General features: G+C 45.4%; 1 protein-coding gene across 1 annotated transcript; it reads left to right on the forward strand.

The window, feature by feature from the left end:
- The first annotated feature begins 498 nt into the window (after window positions 1–498).
- LOC149354390 (nose resistant to fluoxetine protein 6-like) lies at window positions 499–16246 on the forward strand. The gene is made up of 15 exons (XM_089577500.1): window positions 499–1528; window positions 3200–3411; window positions 4211–4322; window positions 5086–5170; window positions 5572–5660; window positions 6556–6735; window positions 7317–7410; window positions 7529–7615; window positions 8172–8337; window positions 9691–9773; window positions 10531–10653; window positions 11930–12050; window positions 12722–12911; window positions 13673–13815; window positions 14884–16246. The coding sequence occupies exons 1-15, from the start codon at window positions 841–843 to the stop codon at window positions 15178–15180; spliced, it is 2670 nt and encodes an 889-aa protein (XP_089433626.1). The 5' UTR covers window positions 499–840; the 3' UTR covers window positions 15181–16246.
- The last annotated feature ends 1169 nt before the right edge of the window (window positions 16247–17415 follow it).

The raw sequence follows: 17415 nt of genomic DNA on the forward strand, positions 1-17415 counted from the left end.
GCTCACCTCGTACCAGACGCTGGCCAGGAATTTACCGCGACGCAACAACGCCCTCCGCCTTCGAATTCCCTCGACTCGTCATCGGCGCCGCCACCGACCGCGCATAGCCAACACTCTCGGATCGGAAAGAAGGGTTTGGAAACGCGTACGCATCGATGACTGTTATTATGGGCTTGAGTCGACTGCCTGACGTTATTTTTTTTCTTCTGTTTACTTACTCTTAATTCCGGAGAGTACTCAGCGATGCCGAAGGCCCTCGCGGTCAATGGACCTTCCTTGCCTCTCCTCCTCCTCCGTTGGCTCGGGTGGCGACTCTCGCTTTCTTTTCTGAAAATGCCCCTAACGCAGATGCTGCGCCAGCGCCGTCGCTTCAGTGACGTTATCTCCACATGTCGTGACGTCTAATGACGAAGAAGAAGAAAAGGCGGGGGAGGGGTGTCTCGGTTATAACGGCGGGGCAAGGTTCCACGGGGTCTTCAATTGTAAGAAACAGCCACTTGAGACGGTTTTCTAGGCTTCTCCACTACACGACGAAAGCGCACGCTTCGGTGCCCGTCTTGCATTGCCGCACAGCAGGGCCTCATCCCGAAAGGTAGCGAGGGACTCAGAGAATTCTGGTTAGCGCTTACGAGCTTCCACAGATCGGCACCTTCAACACAAATTCTCAGAACATCGTTCGAATATTTCGCCCTTCGCAGCGCACGTCACGGTTCACTTTGCATAGGAACTGAGTTTTTTTCTTGGTTTTCTTGATTTAGGCGCACAGGCGGATTGTGAGTGGGCGAAGCGGAGAGACTTTGCGTAGATCCTATCGAAGAGTTGTCTGCTCACGGCCCAGCGATGGAGCCCAGGCAGCTTAGAAAAATTAGACTTCCCCCTTGCGCTGCGCTGTTACTGTTGATGCTTGCGTGCCATGCCCCGACAGCACGTTGCGCAAGCGTCCCAACTCAGGCCGAAATTTTCAGTGACATTACGGCGAGCAGCCTAATCTCGCCCGCTGTAGCAGAGGCCACGGCTTATCCTTCGACCCCTATTTGGCGCGTGTCGCCGCCTGGTGCCTTTAGTATGCTCCGAAAAAGTCCGTCTATTTTAGACGGGACCACTGCCAAGACGAAAGAAACTGCTCTTTCGTCGTCAACGCAACATGAACTCCTCACGGGCGCAGCGACGTCTTCGAGAACGGCGAGATCAACGGGCCTCTTCGACGCAACTGAAGCGAGAACCTCGACCTCCGAAGAACCCGTTAATACGGCTACCACCTCCATCACCACCAGCGCGTCGGATACCAGGTCTGCAAAGGCAGTGCAACAGCATCCGACCGGCGTTGTGACGGAAGCACCGACAACTCGGCAGCCGGAAAGATCGAAGTTTCTGGATGGTGTCCGGGCCACAATCAGACAGGTGATGTCCTCCATGGGAAGCGGGCTCACGCGAAAGCTACTTCAGGCCGACATATCGACGGATTGCAGCCTGGGCGTGGTGAAGTTTATGCGTGCCCTCCAGGACCTCGAGCCGTGGGCCCTTCGATGTGAGTACTGAGCAGCGCCTTTCTCTTGGCTGGTTTTCTGAAGAAAAGTTGTAAACCGAACTTGGTTCGGCTTGCAACTTTGCTCGCATTTTGGTTGCAAGCCAGACAGCTACTCCTGTAACCAGGTGCGCTCCCAGTGAAATCGGTCTTAGCAGGTACTCGAGTGCTTGCTATAAGTTACAGGACTCTACCACGGCACACTGGTTTTCTGTTGGCGTCCAAACATTCAAGGAAGCGGAAGGAATGAAAAGCTTTTAAAAGGGCCCTAGTTGTATAATGTTAAGAATTTGGTATTGATTGTCTCGGCAATAACTCGTTTTAGACTCAGTCAAATCGTGAAACATATGTCTGGATACGCCTCACTTTCTTTATTCTCGTAGTGCTTGGTACTGTCATAAAAAAAAACAGGAACAATAGGTAATGCAGGCTGCGAAGGTCTGACTGCATTTACACACCGTCTTGTGTTAGTTCAGAGGTACAGTCGTCAAAAGTCTTAAAGCCAAAGGCGTTTCGCTTCAGCAGCATAACTAAGCCATTACAGAACTATTAAAGACCGAATGACCTTGAAATACTAACCGAAGGTTTTTCATGCGATAGAGAAGCTTCCTGCTTCACTTGTGTTTTCAGTGATCCGCTACACGAAGCATTCTAGGAACATTCTTTTCACTGCAGCTTAACGCTGTTTCTTTAAGACTGTTGACCAACACTGTATGTTCATTTAAAACTGCAGCAGTTGCGCAGTCGCATTTGAGTGAACCACATCGTCGTATTTCTGATAAATCAAGCGCCAGTGCATTTGATATGCAGCAGTGGTTTTCGTTTGGTGCATCCTGTGCGTAGTGCAGCAACCTCTGGCGCAAGCGCAAGAGATTATTACACCCGTAGGAGTGATTTCTCTCCATTTGCGAAATCATTTTTCGGTATAATGTTCGCCTAAAACGGAACTAGCTTCAATGCCACACCAATGAATGACAGCAGGCGCCACAATATGAAAAGGAAGGAATAAAGGGAGGGAATCTTAAAAAATGCTTTGCTGTGGCTAAACATGTAGGGTAAATCTTTAAACCTTATTTTAAACTGACCGCACCTTCGATTTTGGTGCCCTTACCAGCCGTCACTCGCCTAGGATCATTCAGCATGCATCCTTCAACAAAAACGGTTTAAAAGAAAACAGGATCCCCGTTCCTGAGTGGGCTGCGAGTCTCCTCTCCGGCAGCTCATTTAAAACACTTTGATGTCCTTCCGAAAACTCGTATATCACTCTGGCATGCCAACCAAACGGAACGCCTGTGAACATGCTAAGGTCTTGTTCAGTGGCTGTTATCGGCTCACTGCTGTTTCCGCTAACGAAAAACCATGTAAAACCTTGTAAACTCCGCTTCCCCAACCACTCTTTCTCTCTCGTTCTATACGATAAACTCTTGTTAACAAAGATTTTGACGGTGTAAACTGACCGGCAACTGACTTCCCGTCAGTCAGCGGTGAAGAACCCAAAACAGTAAGACGCTTCTCTGAGGCAGCTGTGCTCGACTTCGTGAACAGCGAGCTTCTTCTGTTCGTCCTCCTCTTCCTGTAATATTGATCGAAGCGACGGAATTTATTCAGTACGTCGGCATAGTTGCTGTTCCTTATCGTTCTACCTGTTTTCTTGCCCTCACATGCTGCGTGCAGTGTTTGATTCTACGGCCAAGTATCCCAACGGCATGCTTCAGGCGTCCACGGCTGACTTGGGTGCTTACGATGAGTGCATAGAAACCGTGGTGCGGGATGAAGACGGTGTCGTAAAAGTTCGCGGCCAGTACTGCAACGTCCATGTGTCGCTCGGGGAAGAACGCTCCGTCATCGGGGAACTACTGCCGGCCATGCTTTACTCCCACAAGAGGGTGAGCGCCTCTCACTCATTTGTCATGTTTTCTAACATTGGGCAAGAGACTCTCAGATTTTCTTTTCCTTCGCTAGTGCGCTTCGTAAGAGGCAAGAGTCTTTCTCGTTTGCCTGTCACAATTGCAATATCGTTTCGCTGTCAGCCATGGCTTGCCCGGTGCTCATGCGGCAGCCGTTCGCGTTAAGCACTTTCGCGAGACTTGCTTTCTATATAACAGGCAAGATTCACAAGATATTTCTTACTTAAATGCGGGCCTTGATGCTCCTACATATTTTTTGATGGCTGTCAGGACTGAGATATTGCCTTATTGGCTGTGACTGCCGAATGGCTGTTCACCAGCCATCTGCGCAGTGCTGGTATCTACGAGAAGTTGCCTGAATGCGGCTTTTGGCCCTCGCGTTTTGAGTCCCACGACTGCCTCCTGCCACCAGCAGGCGGACAGGCTTATGATGTCTTCATAATTAAAGTGGTTCTGTGAAAGCGGTACGCAAGTGTGGCGCATGAATAATGCTCGCACGTAGATGTACATAGGAATGTTCAGTTCATAACGTATTACCAGAGTTGATGAGTTACAGTGTTTGAAACAAAGAGAGCCGCCTTCACCTGCTCACCTTACCAAGATGTAGACAGTTTCTCAAAGCGTTGATTCCATTGTCCGCAGAATATTCCTGAGTTCTCCAATGTTTTTGTTTCAAACTGGTCTGTATTTTCACTCTCCGTTGTCAACTGCCGTGTGAGAAAAGGTAAAAATTATTGCAGCTTTTAGACTTAAAGACATTTTGACATTATTCTCTAAGGCCCAGAACTTCACGGCCTACGTCACCGACGAGAGACTTCCGGGCCTTCGCCTCGGCGTGTGCTTCATCAACTCGTGCAATGAGCAAGACCTGACCAACATCGGCCGCACCTGTAAGTGCCGTAGGTGCTGTTTGGTCGCAGCATTCAAAGCAGTTTCTGATCATGTGTGTGTGTGTGTGTGTGTGTGTGTGCGTGTGTGCCTGTGTGTGTGTGCGCGCGCGCGCGTGTGTGCGCGTGTGCGCGTGTGTGCGTGTGTGTGCATGTGTGTAGACAGACACACACACACACACACACACACACACACACTGCGCAAGCAGGACGTAAAGGGGCGAAATAAAATACTGCACTCTGTTTTTTTTGTGTCAAATACTGCTGCCGAATTTTTTGACGACTTAGTCCGCTGTGATAAACCCGGAACAAAGAGGTAGAATCGGTGGGTCACAACCATACCTTTGGTCGACAGACTTCATATAATAGCTTAGAAGGATACCAACAACAGCTTCACTTCCTTTTTGATAGTATGATCTTCTTTCAGCAATTCCCTTCTGTTGACATTTAAAAATATGACAAAAATATCTTCCCAGTTGGCGAAATTTTAGGCAGTGAACGAGATACAAAGCTTTCTATGTGAATTAATCCAAATCTTACTGACCAAATTTTCTTTACCGAAAAAGACCTGTGAGTAATCACAAATGACACAGGTCTCTGATTGCAACTGGGCACCTAGCTCTAGAGGTTGAAGGTTTTTTGTATGAAATTGGTTGACCAGTTACTGCTTAAAACGATTCACCGGTTTTCAGGTGTCCGTCAACAGTGGTTATACTATGCCGCAAAAGCCATATTTTTATCTTTGCTTCTTTCTTTACTTCCGCAGTAGCGGGAACTGCAGCAAACATTGTTGTCAAGAACTGCGTCACAAACGAGGACGAGGGAATTAACACCACTCAAGCTTGGATCATGTAAGTGCATAAACGTGGCCAAAAATTGGCAGTTATTGTCTTGAGTTTCTCTGCAATTGAATTTTAACTGTTTATTCCGATCTCTACAATAGCGATTGTAATAGGTGAGAAAAAGTTTTGCCATCGAAAAAAAATAATATTAACAATTTACTTCCTTTACTAAAACAGAACGCCGTAATGAAATAAAAAGTTTCTGAGGCCGAAATTATAGAACTGCTTGCATCGCAGAATGGCTAATGGAAGAAGCTTGAAAAATTGGGAATAACTCCACAGTAGCTTTGTTGAAAATTTGGACTGTAAATATATTTCGTGCAACAAGCCGAAAAATGTGCCCGCGAATTATAGCACAGCATCTGCTTTGAGTGGCTGCCGTTTTAATTCGGTGTTATATGTGGTTTCAGTGCTTTCCTGGGTATCCTCGCAACGACCATAGTTGCAGCGACAGTCTTTGAACTCCTCACAGAAGACTGGGACAGAAAACGCAAGAATGGTACGTGAAATATAAAGTACATTAAGCTCTTTACGGAATCCGTTCTAGCACTGCTACCAAAAAGTTGAGCTTTTCCAGAAGCATATGACGAAAACAGAAAACGGTCTCTACCTAGCGGCCGATTTATGCATATAGCAACCAGCGGTAATCAGAAGCACGGAAATATTTGAAGACCACAGATATTTAAACTCTTTAGGAGCTTCTACCACGATAATTTCGACCAGAGTGATGACAAAATGGGGTTAGCTGTGTAAGAAACTCTTAACATTTACCCGTGCTAGCCGGCATCATTCGGCCGCAAAAACTTGCTTCACAATGTCCAAAGCTGTTGCGAGTATACTGAGGGCATACAGAAACACTCCCCACTTTTGCCGCTGCATAGAGAGTAATGGAATGACAGATTCCCAGTAGTTTTTTTGCCAAAGCCAGCAATATCGACCACAAAGCCCACGTTAGGAAAAGAGGTGAATGATAATAGCGCGTTTTGCATGAGTACCCACATTTTAAAACGATTGAGAGACGATCAGGATCATTACTTTTTAGAGATCAACTCTGATCGTCTCACCGTAGCGCATTAATCCTTACAATAACCCCTTTTAACGATAGCACTTCAAGTATTAGAAAATTATCCTTGGGACTTGTTTTCATGACGGCCTCAATGAAAACACGTCCGACTTTACGCTAGAATACGAAGAGAAAGCATGCAAAAGAATTCGAGGCTTGTGGCTGCATTCCCCCTAGAGGTTTGTTTTTTTAGGGCTATTATACATATGCGCAACATTGTGGGTGTAAAACTGCTCTCTTCATTTTGCTCTTAGCCTAGCAAATTATCTAGCCTAGAAAATTACATTCGTACAACTTTTTTATTCTTCCCGGCACCTTGCATTTTTTCCAGCCATTCCCTACAAGTGCGCCGTAGCGTTTTCAGCCCTCACTAACAGCAGGCTGATCATGAGCGTGAACAAGGACCAAAATTCTGAGACCTACTCTTACCGCTTCATGCACGGAATTCGCTTCCTCAGCATCTTCTGGATTTGTCTCGGTCACTCGTACGGGACAATCACTGAAAACATAAGTAAGTAGTTGTGTTCCTTTCCGCACTACTTAAATGTCTTTCTTGAAAGGTTCATTGTTTGACGTAAAGTTTATAGATATTGTAGTTGAAATCTGAGCTCGTCTGCAGAATATGAAAAATATCCTTTGAAAGCTCCTCTCCCTCTGCAATAAAGAAGATACGTGAAAGCTTATTTTACCAATCTTAATGCAATATTCTGAAAGCACATGTACGCTATTTCATTTTTTAATGCTTTTATTCATAAATCTTACTCTACCAATGGTATGCATCGTGATTACTCTGTATTTTTCTTCATTAATTTGTACTTAAGAAGTTTTATTGCACGAGAAATTCAGCTCAGTAGAGTTTGTTTAGAATGCTAAATAAAATGCATAAAATAGGACATTGAGTGCTCGAGTCAGCTTCAGGGCAATAGGAAGAGTTCATAGTAACAGCTGCTTCTTGGTTGTCATGTTTTATCCTCAAATCACTCCTATGTAAAGGAAAACAGTGTCACGAATAGGTTCATAGCCAGAACTGAACACTTCACAGTGTGGTTGCGTAGAGCCTCTTTTAACAGTGTGCCATTGTGTTCGCTTCAGCGAGGCTGGTGAACGCTCTTCACTACTTCGAGCGCTGGGAGACATTGATTGTAACAGCAGGCTACCTGGCTGTGGACAGCTTTTTCTTTTTCAGGTAAGCTCCGCACACCAGTAACACCTTTAGAATGCGCAAATTGTTTGCTTTATGGCTTTAAATTTAACTCATTGCACATTCAGTCATAATCATTCTTCCGTTATCGCTATTTTTACAGTGGATTTCTGCTTTACTACACTCTCAGCAAGCAAAAGCAGAATCGTGTCCTTGTTGCTGTGGTGGCAATCATCAGGCGATTTATAAGGTGAGTTGAATGACGATGAAGTACGGGTCTAGATTCTTTGTTTAGTTAGTGAACTCGTATCCCCAATCATTTAAAGACGGCTGGTACAAATCTGTAAAATTCGAGACAGCAAGATCTGCAGTGTTGAACAACTTCGATGAGAAAATTTCTTTCAACAAATGCACTTGAATACTCGAGCTTCGAAACGTCTGGGGCTTACACATACATCGTCGGGGTGAACAGGCAATTTATCGAAATCAGTGATTTCGCGACGCTTCGCAGTGTAATGAGGCTAGATACTACATAATCTTTCGAAACTGTGAGTCTACATAATTGTGAACATGACGAGATATCGTTATACCCGCGCTTCTTCAAAACACGAAACAAGTACAGGGTACAAGTACACTTTTTCTTTGTGTACAAAAAAAATACAGATGCAAAGTCGTTGTGTGCCTATTCTGTCCTTTTTGTACTCGGTGAAGGTAGCAAAAATTTAACCCAGAAATATGCCTTCATGCGACTAGCCTCCGCTGCTTGTGCCATTGCTTAAAGACGCACACTTCTCTCTGAACCACAGGGCCACAGTCCCCATGTTCTTCATGATCATGTTCATTTACCTGATGCCCCTCATCGCCTCTGGACCCAACTCAAAGGAATTTTACAACAAGTTCTATACGGAAATGCGCAACCACTGGTGGGACCTGCTCTTTCAATTGCGCAACTGGAGAGCGGACCAAGAAGTGGTAAGGGCAACATCTATTCATTTTTTATTATTGGTGGAAGGCAAGTACGGAAGCTAACCAACAGTTCAATCAGTCTTAAGGGCTTCCGTGTGCTGATGCTGCGGCAACAACTGAAAAACTATATACACAAGAAATGCGCACCCATCAATTAATGTTCTCTAAAAGGCGATCACATAAACGTGTTAAAATAAAATCACCAATATTTCTGACTTTTTTATCATCATACGGTGGGAGAATAAGCAGGCCCAATCAGTACTTTCTATAAGGAGCCGCTGTCAGAGCGAACACTATCTGTCATGATAAAATTCATATCAATAAAATTGCAGTGACATCCTGAGATTGTTGAACAGTTTAAATAAAACTTCACACTGAAGAAGGCTAAATTGCAACAATACTTAGCTCTAATTAAAGTAGAATACACTTTTTGAAGCACTGGCTTTTGTCTCCTACTTCCATGTGGCAGTCACAAAATGAACAAGGGAGGGGAAAGCTTCAGGTTGCTTGAGCCAACGTTTCGACAAGAGGACTTGTCTTCGAAGACAAGTACTCTTGTCGAAACGTTGGCTCAAGCAACCGGAGGCTTTCCCCTCCCTTGTTCATTTTGTGATCGCCAAGGACCATCTACCACACCCTCTCTCTACCATGGATTCCATGTGGCAGGTGATGCAGCACTGAGCCTCTTAAAAGTTTGTGCATATAAGATTGTTGTCACGCACTCACATCTCGAGAGCCGTTCCCATTGAATGTGCAAGTGAAACGACGCTCTCATTTGTAAATCTCTCTCGACAACAGGCCTCGTCAGAGGCAACCCTGTGTCACGACGCGTGGGATCGCCTTCTGTGACAAACTTTGAACAATGGAAATTGAGAACGCTGCATTCTTCACACACGACCCATTACTTTTTTATGCGAAGCGTATTAACGTAGGTTTCGGGCCTTCGCGCGACGCCCGGCGGTGGCCACCATTGACCTTGAAGTGAGATCACATGATGCGACGTCACGAGATGACGTCACACCGGCTGCAGATGGGGCCTCATATCGCGCCGTCGGACGTCACCCGGCGGTGGCCTCCACGCTTCGGTTCGCGCCGTCGCGCGCGACGCGGCGGCGGCGCCACCATCGCTGCATCACGTGATATGTGACGTCACGCCAGGGATGAAGCGTCGCGCGCCCGCCGTCCCGTCAGTCTCTGTGCCCGCAACCGCGCCAGCGTCTTTGTGCCGGGCGTGTATGCGGTCAAGATGCCTGCAAACGCTAAGGACGTTAATAATAAGAATGCAAAACGAAGGCTGCTTCGCATCCACTGGGCTTAACCTTGATAAGCCTCCAACTTTTTTTTTCTTTGTCTCTGTAGTCAACCATGCCGCACCTGTGGTACTTGTCTGCAGACTACCAGTTCTTCTTGGTCGCTGTCGTCGTGATCCAGATTTTTAAGACGTAAGTACTAAGCACAATGTTTCCGTCATAGTGGTGCAACTTTTGGATTTATGCAGCAAACTTTCCATCAGAGAAATTCCAATATATCATGAAACCATTGGCAAATATTTTGCCGCAGGCAAAAATTAACCGGTGTAAACGCTTGAAGCACTGTGTAAGAAAGCCGCACTTGTTCTAGGTCGAGTATTTCAGTTGTAAAATGTGAAGGACGCAATATCAGCATAAGAAATCATCTTAGGAAGCTTGTTAAAAAAATTAAATCTAAATCATGTTACCCTATTCGCTGAGAATTCGCAACCGTACATTTTTCAACTCCACCTCAAGCGACTGATAACCGTTTTGCAGCATCCTGTTAGAAATTTTTTAGACCATTGAGTTTGACGCTCTGCCGTGTCACCGAAGCACAACTAGCAACCACTGTACTTCAAACATCTGGAAGGGAAGAGGAGTACGGTTCTCCTCACCCTCCAATTAGAGCGTTGAAGGTAATACGCGAGCCAGCCACATTGCAGAACCCGAACGCAATCACAGTGCCGTGATATTTTTTTTAAAGATGCACATAATTTTGCACATCAGGATCACAGAGACAACCTGCTTTCCACAAGGGGTATATATACACAACGTCATATTTGATACCTGCTGTCGAACTCCTAGTAAACACTCCGATATATGTGAATGCATTTCAAGTTTTCGCAAGTGTGCTGCAATGACCTGTTGTGCGTTAAACACAAACACTGCTTTCCGTCTCTCTCTGCAGGAGGAAATGGCTCGTCGCGACGATCTTCACCGTCCTTTCTGTTTTGTGTTGCGGCATTTCAGCCTGGCAGATCTACGGCACCAACATGACGCCGTTCCTTGTCGCTCTGTCAAACACGTTCAGGTAAATGAATGGTTTCAGCGCTTTGAAAACAGTTTTCCCTCCTCTTTGAGGCCGTTGGTGCATTTAAGCGCAATTAGGCATTTAGAATAGAACGTTGCACTGTCCGTTTCGTTCTTTAATGTACAGTTAGAATTGGGGGACGAAGCCCTGTTTAGAGGAACCAATTTCATAAAGATAGCTGAATGATGCGCATGGTTGCATGAATTAAAAGTATAAAGGCATAGAGGCGAAACTCTGTGCCCCTGATCCTACCCGGCTTGATTTTTGTCTTCTTTCCGTGAGCTACGTTCCTTCATAAAAAATAACTCGCCATCGAAAAACCTTGCTTTCCTAGATGGAGAATTGTGCATCGTAAAGCACGCAAGGATGTCGTGTTTATGAGTAACTTTTGCTAAAATGTGCGTGTCGTTAAGGCCTGAAGAAGGCTAGGTTGACTGATCATCGCAAGCTCTATAGTTATCCAGCTTCGCGTCCGCAGAGATCACACTAAGTTCGTTTGTCTGTGCTACTGCTGCTTCCTCGCCTGCATTCTCTCTGACCAGTATGCACTTCAAATATGTCGGAAAGCGCAGGCGCACAGAAGGCGTAGCGTGTAAAGTGTGAGCAGGATTAGTCCAACCATGGATCATCGTGGCTGGCCAACGTTACCTGCTCTTTGTATGATACGGTCGAGAATGTGTTGTCTTGGTCTCTAGCACTAGAACACTGCCATTTAGTATAATATATCGTGCTCACGCTGCGAACACAGCAGCCATTGTGACTCAAAATACGCTACGAAGGCTAACTGGGAATTAAAAGAAAAAGACACATAACTGGCGAACAAAATTATTTCCTCGGCCGTTTAATCATACGCCAAACAACGCCTTTTTGAAGACTTAAAATACTTTTGCCGCCTATCGTGCCACCGTGGTGGCTCTGTGGTCGTGGCGCTCGGCTACTGACACGAAACGTGCTGGTTCGATCCCGGCCGTGGCACTCGAGTTTCGATGGAGGCGATGAACTAGACGCCCGAGCGCTGTGCGACGTCACTGCACGTTAAAGAACCCCAGGTGGTCGAAATTTTCGGAGCCCTTGACTACGGCGTTCCTCATAGCCTGAGTCGCTCTGCGACGTTAAACTCCCATAAACCATAAACCTTTTGCTGCCTATATTTAGAACCACTTCTACTATGCTATTTTCACTATGCAGGCAGCAGCATCTTTTTATTCGGTTTTCAGCAAATTACAAGGTGAACTTTAGCTGAACTCTGGGTTGTCGCTTCTTTTCCTACGCGCAGCACCGTTATGGACACACTGAACTACTACTACCTGCTGCCATTCTACCATGGCGTCTGCTTCTTCTCGGGGTGCATCACCTTTCTGCTAGTCGAGAGATACGGGAAAGCGAAGATCTCGAAGGTAAGTTAGAAGGCGGGTCTTGCTAGATTTTATAGCACTGTGAGCAGTCGCAACACTCAGCATCTTAAAGTGCCCCAGCTCAGCGACAGCTGTGTGAGGATAATTTGGACAAATTGCAACAAGTTCTTTTAGATTTTAGTGGACAAATTTCTCCGCACCACCGCATTGCAGAACAAGGCTTCATGTTCTCCTCGAGGCGAAAGCCTTATAAAGACCTTTGAGAAGCGCCAAAGGTTGGCATACTGCGACATGTGAAGGAAAAGTGCTCACAGACAAGGAGAAAGTAGGCAATCAGATTGTAGAATATATGACGCATAGTCCAACAGTGGTGCTGTATTATCATGCTTGTTATTTCTACTAATTTCCATCAGCTAAGTCACCTCAGAAAAAAGAATCATTACTTACCTTTATCATACACAAACTCTCCTTAACAGCAGTTCCAATGGCTTTGGCTCTAACGGTACAAATAGTTTTTTTTATTTTTATTTTTTGCTATGCATAATTCTTTTTTATCATTTGTTATTTTTCTACTTCACATTGGATTAAGCCCGTTACACTTAGTGGCAGGGGCCGGGACATCTTTTTTCCCGAATTCTTTTTCTTAGTCCCACCATAGCATTAGTGCTGCTGTATTATTTTCGTTATCCTACGTGCGTGTTGTTTTTCCACAGGTGATCCAGGCTTCGTTGTGGTGCATAAGCCTGTTCTGCGGACTATACTGCCTGTTCATGAAAGTTGAGTGGTACCGAAGCAACGAACGTGCAACTGAGACTAAGCGGATATTCTACGCTTTCACGGACCGTATCTTCTGGTCCGTTTGCGTCGCCTGGTTCGTCTTCACCTGCGCCACCGGCAGAGGAGGTAGGAAAACAAGTAGGGTGTGCTGGGCACCTTGATATTCTATCGCTTCCGAGCAAGGCTGAGAAAAAACTGTTAATGGGCAAAAACAGAAAAAGAAAGTTCTGTAGCCTTTATGTTGGTGACAGAAAAAATCTCGCAGTGTAATGTAGTTAAAATATCTAAAAAGGCAGGTTTCTCTGCAAGTTCTGCATCCATTAAGGAACAGTTCTGCTATAGTCCATTTTGCAGACGAAAAAATAAAGCATACGAAATTTTAGTTCGCTGAACAGCTCTGCTTTATTAATGAAATCTCAGGAAACCAGACACACATGGCAAAAATAACCTCTGAGCATTTTTTTCTGCCCGAAAAATTGCGAAGACGACAAACTTTTCTATAGAAAGACTAAGCAGAACGGGCTTCCAACGTTGCTCTACTGTTACACTTTCTGGAAATGATGACTAAGGACAGGGACAGCGTTCTTTCTCACTTTACAATTATACGGCACATTTTCCATTATAGCATTGGACATAAGACAGCCTTATTTGTTTATGTGCCATAAAGCACACCCCATAAAACACAGATTTTCTATTAATATTACCAGCATCCATGTACACAAAGGAACTTGGAAAATAAATATTTAGGTTTGAATTTTCATACAGTCGTTTGAAAACAGCTCCGGTGCAGTATGTAATAAGACAAAGCTTTCTGTTATTTCCTTCAAAGCGTCACAGTTTTAACGACGATCTATTTGCATTTCTGGTTCCTTCTCGACGCAACGCAGGAATCGTCAACCGCTTCCTCTCTTGGAACGGATTCGTGCCTCTGAGTCGGCTGTCATTTGGCGTCTACCTCATCCACTCGCCCTTCTACATTCTCATGTACCACATCGCCAGAGAACGCATCTTCTTTTCCCACTTCACCCTGGTGAGTTTATGCACTACTGTCGGCTTTTATAAAATCCGTCACTTTATAATATTTTTCTATTGATTCGAACAGAGAAGGTGTCAGAATCACAGAAAGTTACGTGCCACATGAAGACTTACATTTTGCAGTGTATCGCAGCAATATTCTGCATATCGACATATATTGTTGAGTACCGCAGGAATGAGTGTACAAAAGCCTCATTTTTGGAAGTGCGAAGAGTGTTAAAAAGTGGCAACTTTATTTCACCCTCTCGCTGAACACTCCCTCTATCGTAATTAAGAACAATTATAGCCTCGTCGTCTTAAAATTCGCTGACACATTAAAAGAAAACTGAAGGAGCTGGCCTAATCTGCAAATCGGCGTATTTTATTATTTTTTTCTTTGTGATCTTCGGTCGCGCGGATGACGTCAAGTAATAAGAAAAGAACAGTAGCGCAACCAAGACGAACACAAGAGAGGACCACACAGGACTAGCGCTAAGCTTTAGCGCTAGTCCTGTGTGGTCCTCTCTTGTGTTCGTCTTGGTTGCGCTACTGTTCTTTTCTTACAACATGCACCATCTAGCCCAACAAAAAGTTCTTCTAAACGTCAAGTAACCAGCTTTTTCCTCCAATACCGTATACCTTAGGAAAGGCGCGCGGTAGCTCGAAAAAGGTGCTTTCGGCGACTGATATTTTGTTCTCGGATGCCACCCGCGGGTGGCATTCGAGAACAATGAGAGAAAATTTGAGCACTTTATTGTCCGAGATTTTATGAAATTTCACTGCTCGAGATCTTCATTCCAATTTTCATTTCTGTGCGTTTAAAGCACACAGGATGCGCGGTCCCTCATATCTTTTTGTGCTCGAGTACCTTCTGCAGTAATAAATATGTGACATTCAGTAACCAGTGAAGCATAAAAAGCCATCCCATGCAGTACTAGATGGGCACATGTACTAAATTAGCCGTGAAACTGAGCCCTTTCTCACCTTCAGGAGGCAGGAATCGCACGAGAGTGACGAAGTCGGTCGCAACCAGTGACACGAGGTGTAATAACGCTGTTCGATGTCGTTATTCTTGCATTCTCAGGTTTCTCAGTGCTTCTCTGTGTTGGTGTGGAGTTACATCCTGAGCTACTTCCTCTTCATTGCCTGCGACGCGCCCACGGGGCACCTCGAGAAGCTGCTCTTCATGCCCGAACGGCGCAAGGACACATCGCAGACCGGCGCTGTGGCGAACGGCGTCAGCAACAACAATACCAAGGACTTGCCCGTCGGCATCATCGAGGAGGGAAATATCAAGAACTACTTCAACGGGGCCGCGCCGTCGCTAGGCGGCGGAGCAGCCTGTGACGGAAGCTGCACCAACAAGTGCTGCCGCTTATGATGGCGTCATCGAGGGACTTGGTTGTTTCTGGATAATATCTGTAAAGAGAGCGATTTTCCCCGCATTTCCAGCACAGTCACTCTACCTCTGCCGTGTGGCCATGTGGCGGCTCGAAGCAACATGATCAAAATGTGATGAACGAGCAAGTTTATTCGTTCTGCCAAGCGCGTGGAGTGTTCTGAGCGACGGAGTCGTACGGTAGACCAACAGTGTTCGCACATGAACGGTACCGAACCTCGGGGTATTGCGAGGCATTCGCGGAAAGCGACCCCTTTCACCTGGAACGCCTTTATTAAGGTCGCTTTTTTCCAGCTCAAGTGACTTCCGACTTTTTTTTCAGTCAGAAGACTTCAGCAAGCGACACTAGCACGCGAAGGGGAGGTGATGAAGACGCCAAACTGTGGCTTCGTGGCTGACGTATGCTGCGCGAGACAGCACTGTGGATTTCAGCTGTGAACACATTTCTGGAGATATAACTAAAAAGGGCCTGAGGAAATTAATTCCGTGCTTCTCAGTCAGCTTCATGCTGCGGTAAGCCTGCCAATACAAAAAATGCAAAAAATGGCACATTTCTGGACATAAAACAGACGTGTTGCTTAATGGTTTCCAGCCCGCGTGTTTAAGGCTGCCCAAGCAAGAAGGATAGTGCTACAGCAACATAATTCTACAGTGAGGCTTTCTTCTGCATTGCGTTGGCTCAGGAAGACAGCTCGGAGGGATATAGCTTTTCGGTTAAGCTCTCAGAGGCTGGAGAGACCAATAGGACGTGCTGATCGAAGCTTGAATTGGTGTTGAGAACGAAGAAGTGCTCACGTGCTTACTTCATCAGTGGGAATAGATTAGTGCATTATAACTCACCCATCTATATGTCGTTCTGCAGCGGAGGAATACTCTGAAGGTATTTATTTTTCTGCAAATGTTGAAACACACTCATGTATTGTGTACGGTTGTTGTATTTCGTCTGTAATTCTTATTCTGTCACCGTGAGAAGTGCTTATTTATTTTTCACAAAGGACCTGCATCCATTGTATATACTTTGTAAATAAACTGTGTCATCTGGTGCTCATGAATGCTTCTGGATCATACTGAAATGGCGCTTTGTGCATCTCGGGCTATCGAATTCTTATAATGCTTCAGTTCTCATAAATATACTGGGCCGCGTTCGATATCAACGAATTCTTCATTAATTGTATATTACATTCAAGCCAAAATTTTGCGCGGCTAACACTTCTTCTCCTCGGAGAAACAGAAGGATTTGATATCTGTTACGTCCACTAAGAGAGAAATTAATACAGCAAAACGAACTAATCATGTATAAAATTTACCACAGCGGTGGCCTAGTCGTTTCGGCATCCACCTCGCATGCGAGATGTGCGGGGTTCGATCCCGAGTGGCGCTGGGTACCCACCGGTGATACAATGGGTACAAGTTTTCCCTACGTGGTTCTGAGCTTCTATTGGGTGAAATACTTGGAGAAATGGGTCTATGACCTAACCTTGAGTAGAAGAAAAAGCCTTGTGCCATGACGCTCTTTGGCCACAGATGCCCTTGCGGCATAAATATTCATAACCATCATCATTTATAAAATTCTTCAGTTTTTAGTCGAGCTGCGTTTCGCAGAGAGGGTTCTCAGAAAGATTTTTCCTGGAAAAAGACTTCAGCATTGCTGTGTTCTCCTACAGAGTGCCTCAGCGTTCAGCTCATGGAAAATAATGTTATCAAAGTGTGCCTGACCTATGAAAGACTGGCGGGCTGTGCAACGAGAGTGATTGAGGAGGCAGGGGGAGGGTGGAGTGTCGAGTGTGATGGGAGGATCTCCAGCGATTCGGCTTTCTTTCGTACCTGAGAATGGTGAGGAGTCTGTTTTTAGTCGATGAAAATGTCCAATTCTTTCCCGCTACAATTTGTGCAATGTGTTACTGAGTTTTTTTGCGACTTAAGTGAAAATAATCGTATTAAAATATGCGAGAAAGTCTAAACAAGAGGAAACGCGAATAAAGTTATCATAATGGACTTGTACTGGCCCATATAAACGCCAAACCTGGTTACTAATGCTACTTATTGCATGCAAAGACTCTTCCACATAAGCCTAGCAGTCGCTGTGACGAGATTGCAGCTATGCCACGCCACTTGTACACGTGCAAATGTCATAAGCCCGGTGGATTGCCGCCGCACGAAACTGCACGCTTTCGACGGCCTCGTTATCTACGTTCTTTTGAGCATTGTATACGATTT

Source organism: Amblyomma mixtum, chromosome 3 (assembly GCF_055824585.1).
Source record: "Amblyomma mixtum isolate Tamu chromosome 3, ASM5582458v1, whole genome shotgun sequence".
Lineage (NCBI taxonomy): Eukaryota > Metazoa > Arthropoda > Arachnida > Ixodida > Ixodidae > Amblyomma > Amblyomma mixtum.

Bases quoted from the DNA above. Each gene is read 5' to 3' on its own strand.
- LOC149354390 (XM_089577500.1), top strand. From the start codon at position 841: ATGGAGCCCAGGCAGCTTAGAAAAATTAGACTTCCCCCTTGCGCTGCG. The intron at 5,171-5,571 runs GTAAGTGCATAA...ATGTGGTTTCAG, and splicing joins ACCACTCAAGCTTGGATCAT to TGCTTTCCTGGGTATCCTCG. The intron at 7,616-8,171 runs GTGAGTTGAATG...TCTGAACCACAG, and splicing joins ATCATCAGGCGATTTATAAG to GGCCACAGTCCCCATGTTCT.